This window comes from Lactuca sativa, chromosome 6 (assembly GCF_002870075.4).
Source record: "Lactuca sativa cultivar Salinas chromosome 6, Lsat_Salinas_v11, whole genome shotgun sequence".
NCBI classification, from domain to species: domain Eukaryota; kingdom Viridiplantae; phylum Streptophyta; class Magnoliopsida; order Asterales; family Asteraceae; genus Lactuca; species Lactuca sativa.
Genome location: NC_056628.2, coordinates 146,692,337 through 146,707,970, shown reverse-complemented (window position 1 = coordinate 146,707,970; position 15,634 = coordinate 146,692,337). Strand labels below are relative to the sequence as shown.

At 46.0% G+C, this 15,634-nt stretch overlaps 1 protein-coding gene across 1 annotated transcript; it reads left to right on the top strand.

The window, feature by feature from the left end:
• Positions 1-4,422: 4,422 nt before the first annotated feature.
• LOC111890545 (uncharacterized) lies at positions 4,423-5,196 on the top strand. Its single transcript, XM_023886654.1, has one exon. It carries the CDS (start codon positions 4,423-4,425, stop codon positions 5,194-5,196), a length of 774 nt encoding a protein of 257 aa, XP_023742422.1.
• Positions 5,197-15,634: the final 10,438 nt, after the last annotated feature.

Genomic DNA, 15,634 nt, shown 5'->3' with positions numbered 1-15,634 from the left:
CACACCAACAACTGAACACACCACCCAACCCGAACCTACCTTTACTACCGAACCTCAAGTTTCACCACCACCATCTTCTCCTGCTCATACAGCAGAGAGTGAAGAACCACTCCTTGGCGGGGAGGACATGACCTTCGATTCGGTCTATTACAGTCCGTTTCAAGTTCAGAGTGATGATGATGACGATGCTCCTGTCACAAAGAAACATCTCAAGGAGTTACATGATAAAATCAATTCGCTCATCGCCTCATCTTCTACATCTCAATCCTCCATCTCTGAAGCTGCCATTCAGAAAATTATTGATGCTTTTTCCAAAGCTCATCAAGTTTCCCTTGATTCCGCCACTGCAGCCATTGACGCCTCAACCAAAGCTTGTGAGGCAGCGACCGACAAAGTTGATAAACTATTTACTGATGCTTCTACCCTGTTACAATCTTTACAGGAAACTGCTGCAGCCACCAAAACAACGTTGGAACCAATTGTCAACCAGCTGGCTACAACAGTTGCATCAGAGCAGAAGTCGTTCACTTCACTTCGTCAAACTATTTCTGACAACAACTCAACTTTCAGAACAACCATTGAGGAGCACCTTGCCAAGCTTCAAGAATACTTAGCTGCTGAGAACACCCTCATGGATGCTCTCGCAAGGAAGACTGCCGCTCTGAAGGTCAAGAGTATTAAACTCTCCAACTCTCAATAGGAGATTGAGTCTCTTCAATCTGAAAGAGAGGTGGTTAAATCGTGTGTTTCGGATGTCCACTCAGCTATCTCAAACATCCTTGAAGCACATGACCCTATCCTCAATTATTCTGTAAGGCGTGACCTTGCAGAGAAGCTTGCTCCTGCCCTCTCTCTACTAAGCAAAATTGAAGGGCTCCTTGATTTCGTGTCCATTCCGAAACAAGGGGGAGAAAAAGAACAAGTGTCTCAACCACCTCCTACTTCAACAGCAACTCACACAACTGAACCTCCTCCAGTAGGCCAAGCCTCAGGTTCCGGTGTGAAAAACAAAGGCAAGAAAATTACTGAGGAGAGTGATGATGATGATAAAGAGACAATTGCCGACCTTTTGAAGCGACAGGGTCGAGATAAAGAGGTTGACATCAGCGCTCGTGTGGCTAGAGAGGCTGAAGAAGCCGAAAGGAGACAGAAAGATGCCCACGGCCTTCTCAAGAGCAGGAAAACCCTTTTTCCTCCTTGGACTCTTGAGAAACTGATTAAAGAAGCCATCGAAACACCCAGTATCTTGTGGCTAGAACCTGTGATCTCTTTAGATCGTTCTAACACTGTCGACTCTCAATTCAATATGCCACTGACCCGAAAGGCGTTTATCTTTCATGCCTTCGACAACATTGCTGAGTTCCCTCATCCTCATCCAAAGGTTGATGGGGACTTAGTCGAATTTTATCTGAGGGCAGCTCAACCACAATATCAAACTTGGAGCACTCAAAAAATCGTCAATGTTCGGGTCCTAAAGCCGTACAGGGAAGACAACTTCACCAACGTTCGGTTCAAGATACTACGGGGATCTGCCAAGACCGAACATGCCATCTCACTTGCAGATCTTCCCAACCTTAATCCCCATGACTGGATTATCTTGCACAACATCCTTCTTACAAATGAAGCTGAATATGGTCCGATCATCGACCACTTTAAGAGGATGCTTGTATGCTATGTCATGGAAGTCGTCCTGATGGATCAGGAGATAGCGAGCGTATTCAAGAAAAAGCCTACCATATCTCCTGTTGGCTCTGCCAGTGATCTCAATATGATGCAGATGGGGAAGATTGACCCAAAGAGAAACTCCGTCATGTTTACCAGAAACGAAGGACATAAATGTCTTTTCGCCTTGGCAGACAAACATCTCTATACCACTACTTGTTTGGAACACGTCTTAGGAATCATCCATCGGTGCAAGCAGAACACAGCGGATGATATAAAGTACTTTTATGACATGATTCAATGGTACATTCGCTTCAGACAGACTATCCTTGCACTTATCTCACGTCTGTTTGATACAACAAAGAAGGTTCCCGCTGCTGGTCCAAGCAAGAAGAAACGATAGTCTCGCTCCAAATTGACGCAAAGGGGGAGATTGTTAGGTCTATTATTGTTTTACGTCTATTGGGCTCGTTAGCTAGTCCATGTTTGACTCCGGTATGGGCCTGTCCATCTGTGAGTTTTGTAGGGTTTATTATAAATAGATGCTTGCATGCATCCTAGAGAAAGGTGATTAGAAACGATTAGAGAAGTATTGTTCAGCATATTCATCATTCTTATTTTGTAACCCTAGAATTCCTCTATAGCGGAAGTTCTTAGTCGAGCTCTGCTGAGGATTGAGTAATCTAATCATTCGACTCATTGTGTTCCATACTTGTGTTTTATTTCCTTGCTTTTTACGTTCTTTACTTACCTGTTACGAAGATCTAATCGATCTAATAGTTTTTATAACTCATCAAAGTGGTTTTTGAACATGAAAAGGTGAAACATAGTATTAAATTATCAGGAATGATAACATTACTAGCACTTTATTAAGTCTCCACAAAATAAACATCAATTTGGTTACAATTCATACTGCTAAATGTTTCAAAGATTATTAAAATAAACAACTACACCATATCATCAGCAAATCTAATGCCTCTAGATCTAGTATGACTATCATGATTGATCCTCGATAATGGATTCATGAACGAATCGGCTGGATTTTCAATTGACGACACTTTGTTCACCATAATGTCGCCATCCTCTTCTCAATGTCTTACGTAGTGTAATTTCCTAAGTATATGTCTTGAGTTACCATGGTCCTTGGGCTCTTTAGTCAGTGCGACTACACCCTCATTGTCACAGAAGATTCCCAAAGGATCCTTGATGCTCGAAACAACACCAAGATCACCAATGAAATTCTTCAACTATGTAGCTTCTTTTACAACCTCACTAGCCGTTATATACTATGACTCGCACTTGGATGTTGCCACCGTCTTCTTCTTGGAACTCTTACAAGTGACTGCTCCTTCATTAAGCAAGAATCCTGATAATGTATCCCCCCAGGAATACGTCAAACATAACGTAACCATTAGTCTAATGGACAGTTTGGGCAAAGGACGTCATATGCCTAACACCGCGTTCTTGCCCTCGCCCTCGTGATCCCGTATTCGTTCCTCGACGCCCAAGTGTAAAGGTCAACATCAATACGAAATAGTACCAATTGCCTCCCAGAGCGATATGTGTAGCATTCAAGGCGCCGCTCCTAACAAACCTACACCAATAGCAAACAACCACCCACGGAGCACGATCTACCAATTGGAGGCCTTCTATCCCTGCCAAACCTGAAAATGTAGAAGATATTATTGGGGATTTATCCCCCTGGCCACAGGTATAAAAAGGTACCTTATCCTCCAAGAGAAGGGATAAAAAAACACCACCCTTAAACTCTTACTTAACCCTTTTCACATTCTCTCCAAGAGACCAACTGACTTGATTGTCGGAGCTTCTTTCCGGGACTGCCTCCCGGACGAAGACTGGCGATTTTGTTTCATTTATTGTGATTCTTAGGCCCTTCATTCCATCCTTCAAAGAGATGGAATAAAGCCAGAGACATATCATAACAGTTGGCGCCATCCGGACATGAACCCAGTACGACACAACCTGCTTCACAACGTCAGGCGCCGAAAATGGCGGATAAAGGACTGATATGGTAGGAAGGTGACGATGCCAACCCGGTTAGACCAATGTCGTCCCTCGAAAAAAGAGGTCCGTTGACACTAGAAAGGCAACCACTCATACAAACGCTGATGATGCCGCCAGTCGGCTCTGCGGTGGAGTTCATCGCTAATTTATGGCGACCAGCACCCGTCACAACAGAGCATCCAGCCACAACTACCACCACAGCGCCTCAAAGAGCATCGACCACCCAATCTCAACAAACAAGAAATCAACCATATTCATCGACGCGACAGGTGGGGACCAGCGCCTAGTCTCCTAGCACCATTCTATCAGCCGCACCACCTGCAGTTCGTCAGTCTTCCCCGATGGCCATATCCCACTTTTTGCACAACAACCACCATTCAACCCGTATTCATACCACTACCAAGGCTCGTACCCTTAAATCAGCCACAAACCCACAAATTTGAAGGCACACCAACGCAGGGGATGAACTCACACACTACGAGGCCAATGAAGTTGAGTTCACAAGTGAATCAGCCAATGCACGCATACTCCACACATGCATCGTATATGTCTCAAGCAACCATTTACAACCACGGGTTCTATTACGAGTATGGCTAATGGTACAATAGCCCATACCACATACAACAGGTGAAGGTCAGCAGAGCACCCAACTATCCACACATGAACAGCCCCGTAACTAGTATTAGCTTGACATTCTGCTAAGAGCAATTATGGTATGAAATACCACATTCCGCAATGATACCAAACATCATAAGGTATGACAACACGACAAATCCTGACGAACACGTAGACACCTACGAGTGGACGATGACATCCCTTCGGATGCACAAAACATTTACCTACACCTACTTCCCGATCACACTATCAGGAAACGCTAGCAAATGGTTTAAGGCGCTACATCCGGGAAGTATCTCCACCTTTGAACAACTGAGGTATCTTTTCCTCCACAACTTCATGCAGTTAAGGAAAGTCAAAGGAGATGCCAACTCAATCATGGCATGCAAGCAAAAAGAGGGAGAATCCATCCAAGCATACTATGACCGGTTTACCCTCGTAACACTGAGCGTCCCCAGTCACAAGGAAATTCTAGTCACGGCCGCCTTCGCCCAGGAGCTACTCCCAGGGCCCCTATCAAGGAAAATACAAGGAACAGTGCCAAAATCTAGGGACAAGCTCAAATATAGGGTCGAAAAATACCTCAGGAAAATCGAGGAAGAAGAACGCAAACAAGCTAATCTAAAAGTTGTAGCGAACGCTTACCTCAAACAAGAATCAGTTGGCTCCCACTATCGTGATAGCCACAAGGAGAGCAATGATGGAAGCCATGATAAACATAGCAGACATTCGAGACAATCATCTCGTAGATTCCGCCCATTCATCAAAGACGAGCCCAGGAGCCATAAGATGGAAGTACACGAGGTAGAAAAACCCCTCAGTAGACAGAAAAAGAGAAAAGCAAATAGCGCGAATACCACAAGAGAAACATGCACAAAACTGGAGAGTGCGTGATCCTCAAAAGAGAAGTAGAAGACAAGCAACTCAGTGGATACTTAACGGAAATTGCAAAGACTCTACGATCAAAGTTTGAAGCCAAGTGAAAAGATGGGAGAACCCAAAAAGAGGCGAATAAACAACCAATCAAAAAGGAGGAAATCTTTGCAGTTATAAAAAAAAAAAAAAGAACAGAGTCAGGGGTCAGCTGCCAACCAATGGCATCGACGACTCACCCAACGATACTCTCAACATAAGTTTCTCACCAGAAGACCCATGAGCGCCCAACTCGGACCCCACATACCCAATCATAATCCCCACCCTCATGCAACAACATCAGATCTGGAAAGCCTTAGTCGACGGATGTAGCATCATCGATGTCCTCTACGAGCACTGTTTCAAACGACTCCAACATTCCTGGAAGAGGAGCCTAAAACCCCCAACCCGAGCCCCAATCTTTGATTTCACGGGACACAAGCTATGCCCGCTCAGGACCATAAACCACTCGTTGACACTCCTTATCTACGATGGAAAGGAATCGGTAACAAGGATAATCGAGTTCTCGGTAGTTAAACACATGTCAAAAGACGATATGATCCTACGAAGAACTGCCTTCTTCCGGCTATAGGCCATCTTATCAACAATACATGGTACGGTAAAGTTTAGAACAACCAGCGGTTCAGCAACAGTAACAACCCTAAACACATGGGCAAAACCATTTCTTGTTATCACCACTTGGGCTACCGCACACATCCTGTAACGCCAAAAAATTTCAAAAAAAATTTCACACTTTCAAAACATACTTTCATTCGTAAATATTATAAAAATTTCATTGTATCACATATCCATCCATATAAACACAACCCCAAGATCATAATGTATAAAAACTCATCATGTGTGTACTGATCATGTCGACGCCTTCCCGCGATCCTCACTGGTACCTGAAACACATAACAAAACACTGTAATCATAAATGCTTAGTGAGTTATCCAAAATTCCACATATCACACATAAGAGCCACTCGAGGCTATAACTCTATGGACCCTCCGGTCCTAACTCTATGGACCCTCTAGTCCTAACTCTATGAACCTTCTAGTTCTAACTATGTAACTCTAGAACATATACGGCATGAATCACATAGAAATAATGCAGTGTATCACAATCACATAAATAACATACAATATACTCTGTCATATAACTCTAATTACCACTCTAGGTAAAGTATAGTGAGAAGACTCACCTCGGGTAACTCGGTAAATCTCGAACTCGGTAAATCTGGTCTAGCCCCCGCCTAATCACATGGAATAAGCACTCTAATCAATACAACCCTTAAGGCTAGACTAATCCCTCTCTTAGCACTCTCAGAAGGGTAAAAGACCATTTTACCCTTCTCATGGCTCAAAGTCCCTAACATTGACCAAATCCTAAAAGCCAACAACAGTCAACGGTCAAACTTTGACCAGACTCGTCGAGTGCACTCGTGTGAATCGGCGAGTCCATGCATGTCCTCTTCGCCCCTGGTCCTCACTCGACTCGCTGATTCAACCCTACACACAACGGGTTATCAAAGGTCGCGAATCGTAGGGCAACCCGACTCGACTCATCGAGTCCCTTATGGGCTCGGCAAGTTCCTTCCATGAAAACACTCAAACAATCTTTTTGAGGTCAAATCTGCTTCTCCAACCAGTAGATCTAACCTTCTAACACTCGAAAGTCACGTCAATGTTCAAACTTTACGTTCATGCAATGCTTATAAGAACAAAAATGGAGAAATAACCTTTCAACTGGGGTTCTACTCTCAAGGCTCACATGAAACCTCATAAAGTTGGAAGCTTGGGACATTTTGGACCTCTCAAGGTCCGGATCTATCATCTATACCCAAAGAGACCTCATATGCTTCACAATCTAACTCAAAATTGTGCAAAAGAAACCCTAGATTCAAGGAATCTATCAAATACACGAAATGGGAAGGATCTTGTACCTCAAAACGTGAATCTCAGTATGAACAACACAGATCCAAGCTCCACAATCGATCTAGCTTGGATTTTCCCACTCCTTCTTGCAAGATCACACCAAAGGATGAAGAATTAGCCTCCAAAATGATCTCTAAGCTCTCTTTGCTCTCTAGGGTTTTCACAGGGGAGTAGTGGCCGCAAATGACGGCCATAAGGGCCTTTAAATAGGGCTCAAGCCCTGAGATTTAGGGTTTCACTTGACAGCACGGACTCGCCGAGTCCACTCATTGAGTCGTCGAGTCCGGTTATTAATCCAGACAAGAAATCACGATCCTACTCGGCAAGTCTGAGCACCTACTCACCGAGTCCCTCCCTAAAACTCAAGATAAATACTTAAAATAAGATACCTGGGAATCCGGATGTTATAATTCTCCCCCACTAGAATCAGACCTCGCGCTCGAAGTCTCATTCTGCAAACAACTCTGGATGAAGCTTCCGCATCTCCGCCTCCGGCTCCCAGGTCAACTCGGACCCTTTTCGATGTTGCCACTGAACCAGAACCAGTGGCACTTCCTTGTTTCTCAAAACGTTGATCTTCCGATCCACCATTGGGACTGGCCTCTCAACATAATTCAGGATCGCATCCACCTGAATATCCTCCAATGGTACCACCGCTGACTCGTCGGTTATACACTTCCTCAGCTGAGACACATGGAAGGTATCATGTATCTGACTCAACTCCGCAGGTAGCTCCAACCGATATGCTACCCTGTTCACCCGTGCGGTCACCCTGAACGGCCCAATATACCGGGGCCGCAACTTGCTCTTCTTCCTGAATCGAATCACTCCTTTCTAAGGAGACACTTTCAGGAGTACGAAGTCTCCAACCTGAAACTCGAGCTCGGATCGTCGCCTATCCGCGTAACTCTTCTGGCGACTCTGATCTGTCAACAACCTTTTCCTGACCTGTTGTATCTGCTGTGTCATCTGAAGCACTATCTCAGTGCTGCCCATCACTCGCTGCCCTACCTTTCCCCAACAGATGCGTGTCCGACACCTCCTCCCATACAACAACTCGAAGGGAGGCATACCAATACTCGAATGGTGACTGTTGTAATATGAAAACTCAGCCAACGGAAAATACGTATCCCAACTCCCTCCGAATTCCAACACACATGCCCGAAGCATGTCCTTGAGCGTCTGAATCATCCGCTCACTCTGTCCGTCCGTCTGTGGGTGGTAAGCAGTGCGGAAATGCAGCCTCGTGCCCAACTCCTCGTGGAACTTCTTCCAGAACATGGAAGTGAAACGTACATCCCGGTCTGACACAATCAAGATCGGCACTCCATGCCGCAATACCACCTCCCTCACATACAACTCTGCCAGCCTCTCTGCAGAAGAGCTCTCACTGATAGCAAGAAAGTGAGCGCTCTTCGTCAGCCGGTAGACGATCACCCAAATTGCATCGACACCCCTCGCGGTCCTCGGCAGTTTGGTGATGAAATCCATAGGAATTTGTTCCCACTTCCATTGGGGAACCTCAAGTGGCTGCAACTTGCCATGTGGACGCTGGTGCTCGGCCTTAACCCTGCAAATGGTGTCCAACTCCGGAGTCATCACTGTCAACCTCATACAAACATCCTGTATCGGGGTACTCTCCTCCCTACGACTCGAGGCATCGGCTACAATGTTAGCCTTGCCCGGGTGGTACAGGATCTCACACTCATAATCCTTTACCACATCCAACCATCTCCTCTGGCGCATGTTCAGGTTGAGCTGATCCATCAGATACTTTAAGCTCTTGTGGTCTGTGTATATGGTACACCGAACCCCATACAAATAGTGACGCCATATCTTGAGGGCGAACGCCACATCCCCCAACTCCAGATCGTGAGTAGGATACCTCGTCTCATGAGGCTTCAGTTGCCTCGATGCATATGCTATCACATGTCCTCTCTGCATCAGCACTGCACCCAATCCCGATATCGACGCGTCACAATATACCACAAAATCCTCCATCCCCTCCGGAAGGGCTAACACTGGGGCTTCACATAATCTCTGGCGAAGTGTCTCGAATGAGGCCTGCTGCTTCGGGCCCCAACTGAAAGCCACGCCCTTCCGGGTCAACCGGGTGAGAGGAACAACAATCCTGGAGAAATCCTTGATAAATCTCTGATAATAACCAGCCAACCCCAAGAAACTCCTTATCTCTAAAGGGGATCTCGGCACCTCCCAACTCATCACAGCCTCAATCTTGGCCGGATCGACCAATATCCCATTTTGGTTGACGAGGTGTCCTAAGAACTGGACCTCTTGTAACCAGAAATCGTACTTGGAGAATTTGGCGTAAAGCCTCTCCGATCTCAGAACTCCGAGGATCTCCCTCAAATGCTCCTCATGTTGCTCTCTGGACCTTGAATATACCAATATGTCATCAATGAACACGATCACCGAACGATCCAACATCGGCCTGCACACCCTATTCATGAGATCCATAAATGTCGTCAGTGCATTAGTGAGCCCAAAAGGCATCACCACGAACTCGTAATGCCCATAACGAGTCCTAAACGTTGTCTTCTCGATATCCCCCTCACGCACTCTCATCTGATGATATCCAGACCTCAGATAAATCTTGGAGAACCAAGACGCTCCTTGCAACTGATCAAACAAATCGTCGATCCTCGATAAGGGGTAACGGTTCTTGACCGTCAGCTTGTTCAACTCCCGGTAATCAATGCACATCCGGTGTGAACCATCCTTTTTCTTGACAAAAAGGATCAGCGCTCCCCACGGCGAGCTACTCGGCCGAATAAACCCCTTCCCCAGCAGCTCCTTCAGCTATGAGGATAACTCCTGCATCTCTGGTGGCGCAAGGCGATAGGGCACCTTGGCGATAGGCGCTGCCCCCAGGACCAAATTGATACGGAACTCTACCTGCCTCTTGGGAGGCACTCCCGGCAACTCCTCAGGAAAAATGTCTGGGAACTCACGCACTATCGGGACCTCATCGGCCGACCTCGGTCTCTCTGCATCTACTCTCGTATCCACCACATAAGCCACAAACCCGCTACAGCCCTGCTGTAGGCTCTGCCTCGCTCTAGCGGCCGAACAAAATGTTGACCCAGAATGGGTACCCTCGCCATAAACTGTAAGAACTCCCCCACTAGGGTCTTCTATGGTCACCAGCTGTCGCTTGCAGTCGATAACCGCTCCAAACCTGGTCAACCAGTCCATGCCCACGATGACACAGACATTTCTCATCGCAATCGGGACCAAATCAATCGGAAACTCAATGCCGAAGATCTCGAGTACACATCCTCGAATCACATCAGTGGCATACACCGCTCTCTCTTCAGCTATGGAAACTCGCAAAGGTCGACTCAACGCCTCCCGACAGATACTGATGTGCTGAATCAAGGCTAACGACACAAAAGACCGACTCGCACCCGAGTCAAATAACACCAAAGAAGGTACAGAATTCACAAGAAAATGTACCTATGCACATCATAATATAAGCATAATACCACAAACTCAAAATAAATAGATGTAAGAATACATACCAGCCACAACATCGGGCGCTGCACGGACCTCCTCCGTTGTCAACTAGAAGGTTCTCCTACGAGCCTTTGGTGCCTCGGCCTTCACTGGCCGACTCTCTGTAGCTCGAACGACAACAGGGGCAGGCCTCCTGCGATGCACCCTGTGCTGAACCCCACAACTGCGGACACTCGGCCTTCCGGTGTCCGATCTGGTTGAAGTGAAAATAGACTGCAAACCCCTTGGGGCAATCCTTGGCCATGTGCCCCTCCTTGCCACACTTGTAGCAAGACCCTGCTCTGCAAACCCCCTCATGACTCTTGACGCACTTACCACAACTGCGGCCCTTCTGATTCCCTGATTTCGAATAGGCGGGCTTGGCCCTCTTGGCTGTCGGCTGGGACTGTGCCGGTCGTCAATCCCTCCCCTGAGACTCTGCCTCCTCCCTGGCCTAAGTCTCGAGCTCAATCTCCCTCTTTCGGGCATTTGCCTGAAGCTCGGAAAATGTCCAGTATGACGAGTTCGCCATGAACTCGCAGATGTCTCTCCTCAGAATGCTCAAATACCGACTCATGCGTGCCTACTCGGAAAACACATGCTCGGGGCAGAACATTGCCCTCTCATGGAACATCCTGGTGATCACTGTAACAAACTCAGTACCTTTCTTGAGGGTCAATAACTCCTGGGCCAAACGCTCCCTTTCCACCAGGGGAACGTACTCATCACGAAACATAGCGGTGAACCTCTCCCAAGTCACCACAGCAAGCTCTACAGAAGAATAGTGCGCTGTCACAAACTTCCACCAGTCCTTCGCTCCCAAGCGAAGCTGGTACAGCGCGAACCGGACTCTCAGATGCTCCGGACAAGAACACGTATAGAAGCATCCCTCAATATCAGAAATCCATCTCATCGCAGCGATCAGATCCTGCATCCCGTCAAACTCTGGTGGCTTCGTGTTGCTGAACTCTTGGTACAGCAACGAGTCACCCCCATGTGGCCTCGCAGCAGCGACGACAACAGCAGCATCAGAAAGAGCAGCGTAACGCTCGTCAAAAGTCTCGATCAGAGTGGTCTTGATAGACCCAAACATATACGGTATCTCGGCTCGGATGGCAGCAGCCACCTCCTCATGAATCAACCTGCGGATCTCCTCATCACTAACACCACTGCTCTCAGGGGTGTGGCGTGTCCCAACCATGATTTCTCTCTGAAATACAACACAAAATATCAGAGACTCGCTCGAGTGTACACACACTCGATATCCCATTCCTACTTGATCCCTGGTACCCTAAGGATTCTTACTTGGGCTGCACACTGATCCGGTGTCTTCGGTAGTACGGGCCCAATACTACTGTCCACACCGCATCAGTATTAACCCCAAGTCCTCCTCCTAGGATCCCAAATCCCAAGTACTCTACTCTCACTATGCATAGTCTACTCTCTAGCAGATCTCTCATAAGCTCCTCGCTGCTATCTACTCACTCTCAAGCATCTCCTAGCAGCAAAACCCCTAGGCTAAGGCATCACAAATCAGGCCACTCTAGTCCTAATAAGAATACCTAGCCTACTCTAGCATGCATAACATATTATCTGATATTTCATAACACATAATATAAGGGTATTTTGGGAAATCACCGTTCGGGCGCTGGCTGATCGTACACACTGCTCTGCTTTACTCTTTTCAAAACTATTTTACTCCTTGAGAAAACTTTTGTGATTTTTATTTTGAAAATCTTTCAAATCCTCAGTTTGAGTTCAGATACACCTGAAGGTGAGCCCGAATCCCTCAAACCAAGGCTCTGATACCAACTTGTAACACCAAAAAATTTCAAACAATTTTTCACATTTTCAAAACATACTTTCATTCGTAAATATTATAAAAATGTCATTGTATCACATATCCATCCATATAGCACAACCCCAAGATCATAATGTATAAAAATTCCTCATGTGTGTACTGATCATGTCGGCGCCTTCCCGCGATCCTCACTGGTACCTGAAACACATAACACAACACTATAATCATAAATGCTTAGTGAGTTATCCAAAATTCCACATATCACACATAATAGCCACTCAAGGCTATAACTTTATGGACCCTCCGGTCCTAACTCTATGGACCCTCTAGTCCTAACTCTGTGAACCTACCGGTTCTAACTCTGTAACTCTGGAACATATACGACATTAATCACTTAGAAATAATGCAGTGTATCACAATCACATAAATAACATACAAGATACTCTGTTATATAACTCTAATTACCACTCTAGATAAAGTATAGTGAGAAGACTCACCTCGGGTAACTCGGTAAATCTCGAACACGGTAAAATCGGGTCTAGCCCCCGCCTAATCACATGGAATAAGCACTCTAATCAATACAACCCTCAAGGCTAGACTAATGCCTCTCTTAGCACTCTCGGAAGGGTAAAAGACCATTTTACCCCTCTCATGGCTCAAAGTCCCTAACATTGACCAAACCCTAAAAGCCAACAAAAGTCAACTGTCAAACTTTGACCAGACTCGTCGAGTGCACTCGTGTGAATCGGCGAGTCCATGCATATCCTCTTCGCCCCTGGTCCTCACTCGACTCGCTGAATCAACCCTACACTCAACGGGTTATCACAGGTCGCGAATCAGGGGGCAACCTGACTCGACTCGTCGAGTCCTTATGGGCTCGGCAAGTCCCTCCCATGAAAACACTCAAACAATCTTTTGAAGTCAGATCTGCTTCACTAACCAGTAGATCTAACCTTCTAACACTCGAAAGCCACGTAAAGGTTCAAACTTTACGTTCATGCAATGCTTATAAGACCAAAAATGGAGAAATAACCTTTCAAATGGGGTTCTACTCTCAAGGCTCACATGAAACCTCGTAAAGCTGGAAGCTTAGGACCTTTTCGACCTCTCAAGGTCCAGATCTATCATCTATACGTAAAGGGACCTCATATGCTTCACAATCTAACTCAAAATTATGCAAAGGAAACCCTAGATTCAAGCAATCTATCAAATACACGAAATAGGAAAGGATCTTGTACCTCAAAACGTGAATCTCAGTGTGAACAACACAGATCCAAGCTCCACAATCGATCTAGCTTGGATTTTTCCACTCCTTCTTGCAAGACCACACCAAAGGATGAAGAATTAGCCTCCAAAATGCTCTCTAAGCTCTCTTTGCTCTCTAGGGTTTTCACAGGGGAGTAGTGGCCACAAATGACGGCCATAAGGGCCTTTAAATAGGGCTTAGACCCTGAGATTTAGGGTTTCACTTTACAGAGCAGACTCGCCGAGCCCACTCATCGACTCGTCGAGTCCGATCATTAAGCCAGACAAGAAATCACGATCCTACTCGGCGAGTCTAAGCGCCTGCTCGCCGAGTCCCTCCCTAAAACTCAAGATAAATACTTAAAATAAGATACCTGGGAATCCAGATGTTACACATCCAAGAAAGCAACGCACAAAAACAATTACCACCCATCCGTTTAAGCGCAAAAAACAAATAACCACACCCAAGACAGGAGGAAAGGATGCCAATCACAAACGAACAACTTGGGGGAGAAGGGCACGATAGTAACAACATCACCACTCCGGAAACATTGATGATTGTCAGCATGAACACCAAGCGAGGCTGGAAATCGCTGAGCATACCCACATGTCTTCGTGCAAAAAGGGCACAGAGAATGGAAAAGGAGGAAACGAGGAAACACACGTGTGAAGTTACGAAGCTCAATGGGAAACACAACCAAGGAACTGCCAGTGCTAGAGTAGCGAGGGTAGGAAACTGCCCTAAAAAGAAGACGAGGAAAGGAGGCTCACTACAATTGTAAGAGTCCACAACTGGCAGAGGCTTCCCCCAGGATGACATCTAGTCAATAACCTCGCAAAAAATAGAGCTAGCAATGAAAAAGTCATGCAGAAGGAGGTAAAACCACCTAAAGGTGATAACCATGCAACTAAAGCAGGAAAATGGAGGAATTTGAAGATCGTCTTCCGAAAGACGACCATCTCAAAAACATCCAATCACAGCTCGAACACGAACGCTGGAGAGCTCGTAGGCACGAGCCGTCGAAAGACACAAACCAAGAAAGACCAAGAATAAGAACGTGTCCCTATGACTTGGGAGCCCCAGAGCCTAAGCCATTAGTCTTAGCTTCGGAGGAATCAAGGGAAAGGTCCAAGTGATCAAACTTCTGACAGATAATTACGCCCCAGTTAGTCATTCCAAGAGTTAGACCTAAAATAGCTAAAACTATCGGACTCCCAATACTTATCTAACGATGTAGATGTCTCCAAGACACCAAAAAATATTCAATGAAAAGACAATTTGTAATGAACGAGTATCGACATGCTTTCGTACAAATGGAAAATAAAGACAGCCTGATCAACCGGACCACCCAATACACAACCAGTGAGAAAAACACAATCATAGGCCTCAAGGGCTCATCACTTCTCCCTAATAAACATGTCGACGACGTCGGGAGAGTTACAACTCCTAATCACGACAAGTAAAAGGTCTTAAAGGATCATAAACTTTCCCTTGAAACGCATAATACCTGAGCTCTGAGACCCCAAGGTGACAATCTCGGTCTCTCTTAGATGAAAAGAGTCGGAGTACAACTCCCCTTGGCCCATGGCTTAGAGCAAAGCCCCAAAGCGAAGGCTTTTAGCTAGAAAAGACACCTTAATGGAACGAATGAACCAGAGTTCGCACCTAAAGACTAGCTAAAGCCTCGACTCACAAAGACTGACCCAAGAGCGAGCGCTGAGTTTGTCAAAACAGATGCTATGGGCCCTAAAAACTTGTCAAGAAAACAATAACCATGACCGAGACCTCCATAGGCCAACACTAACCTCTGGATAGAATCCAAACTACGGATGGCCAACACAAACCATCCAAGACAACAAAAAAACGAGAAACACGATAAACTAAAAAAAAAAAAAAAAAAAAAAGCAAACTAAGCACACA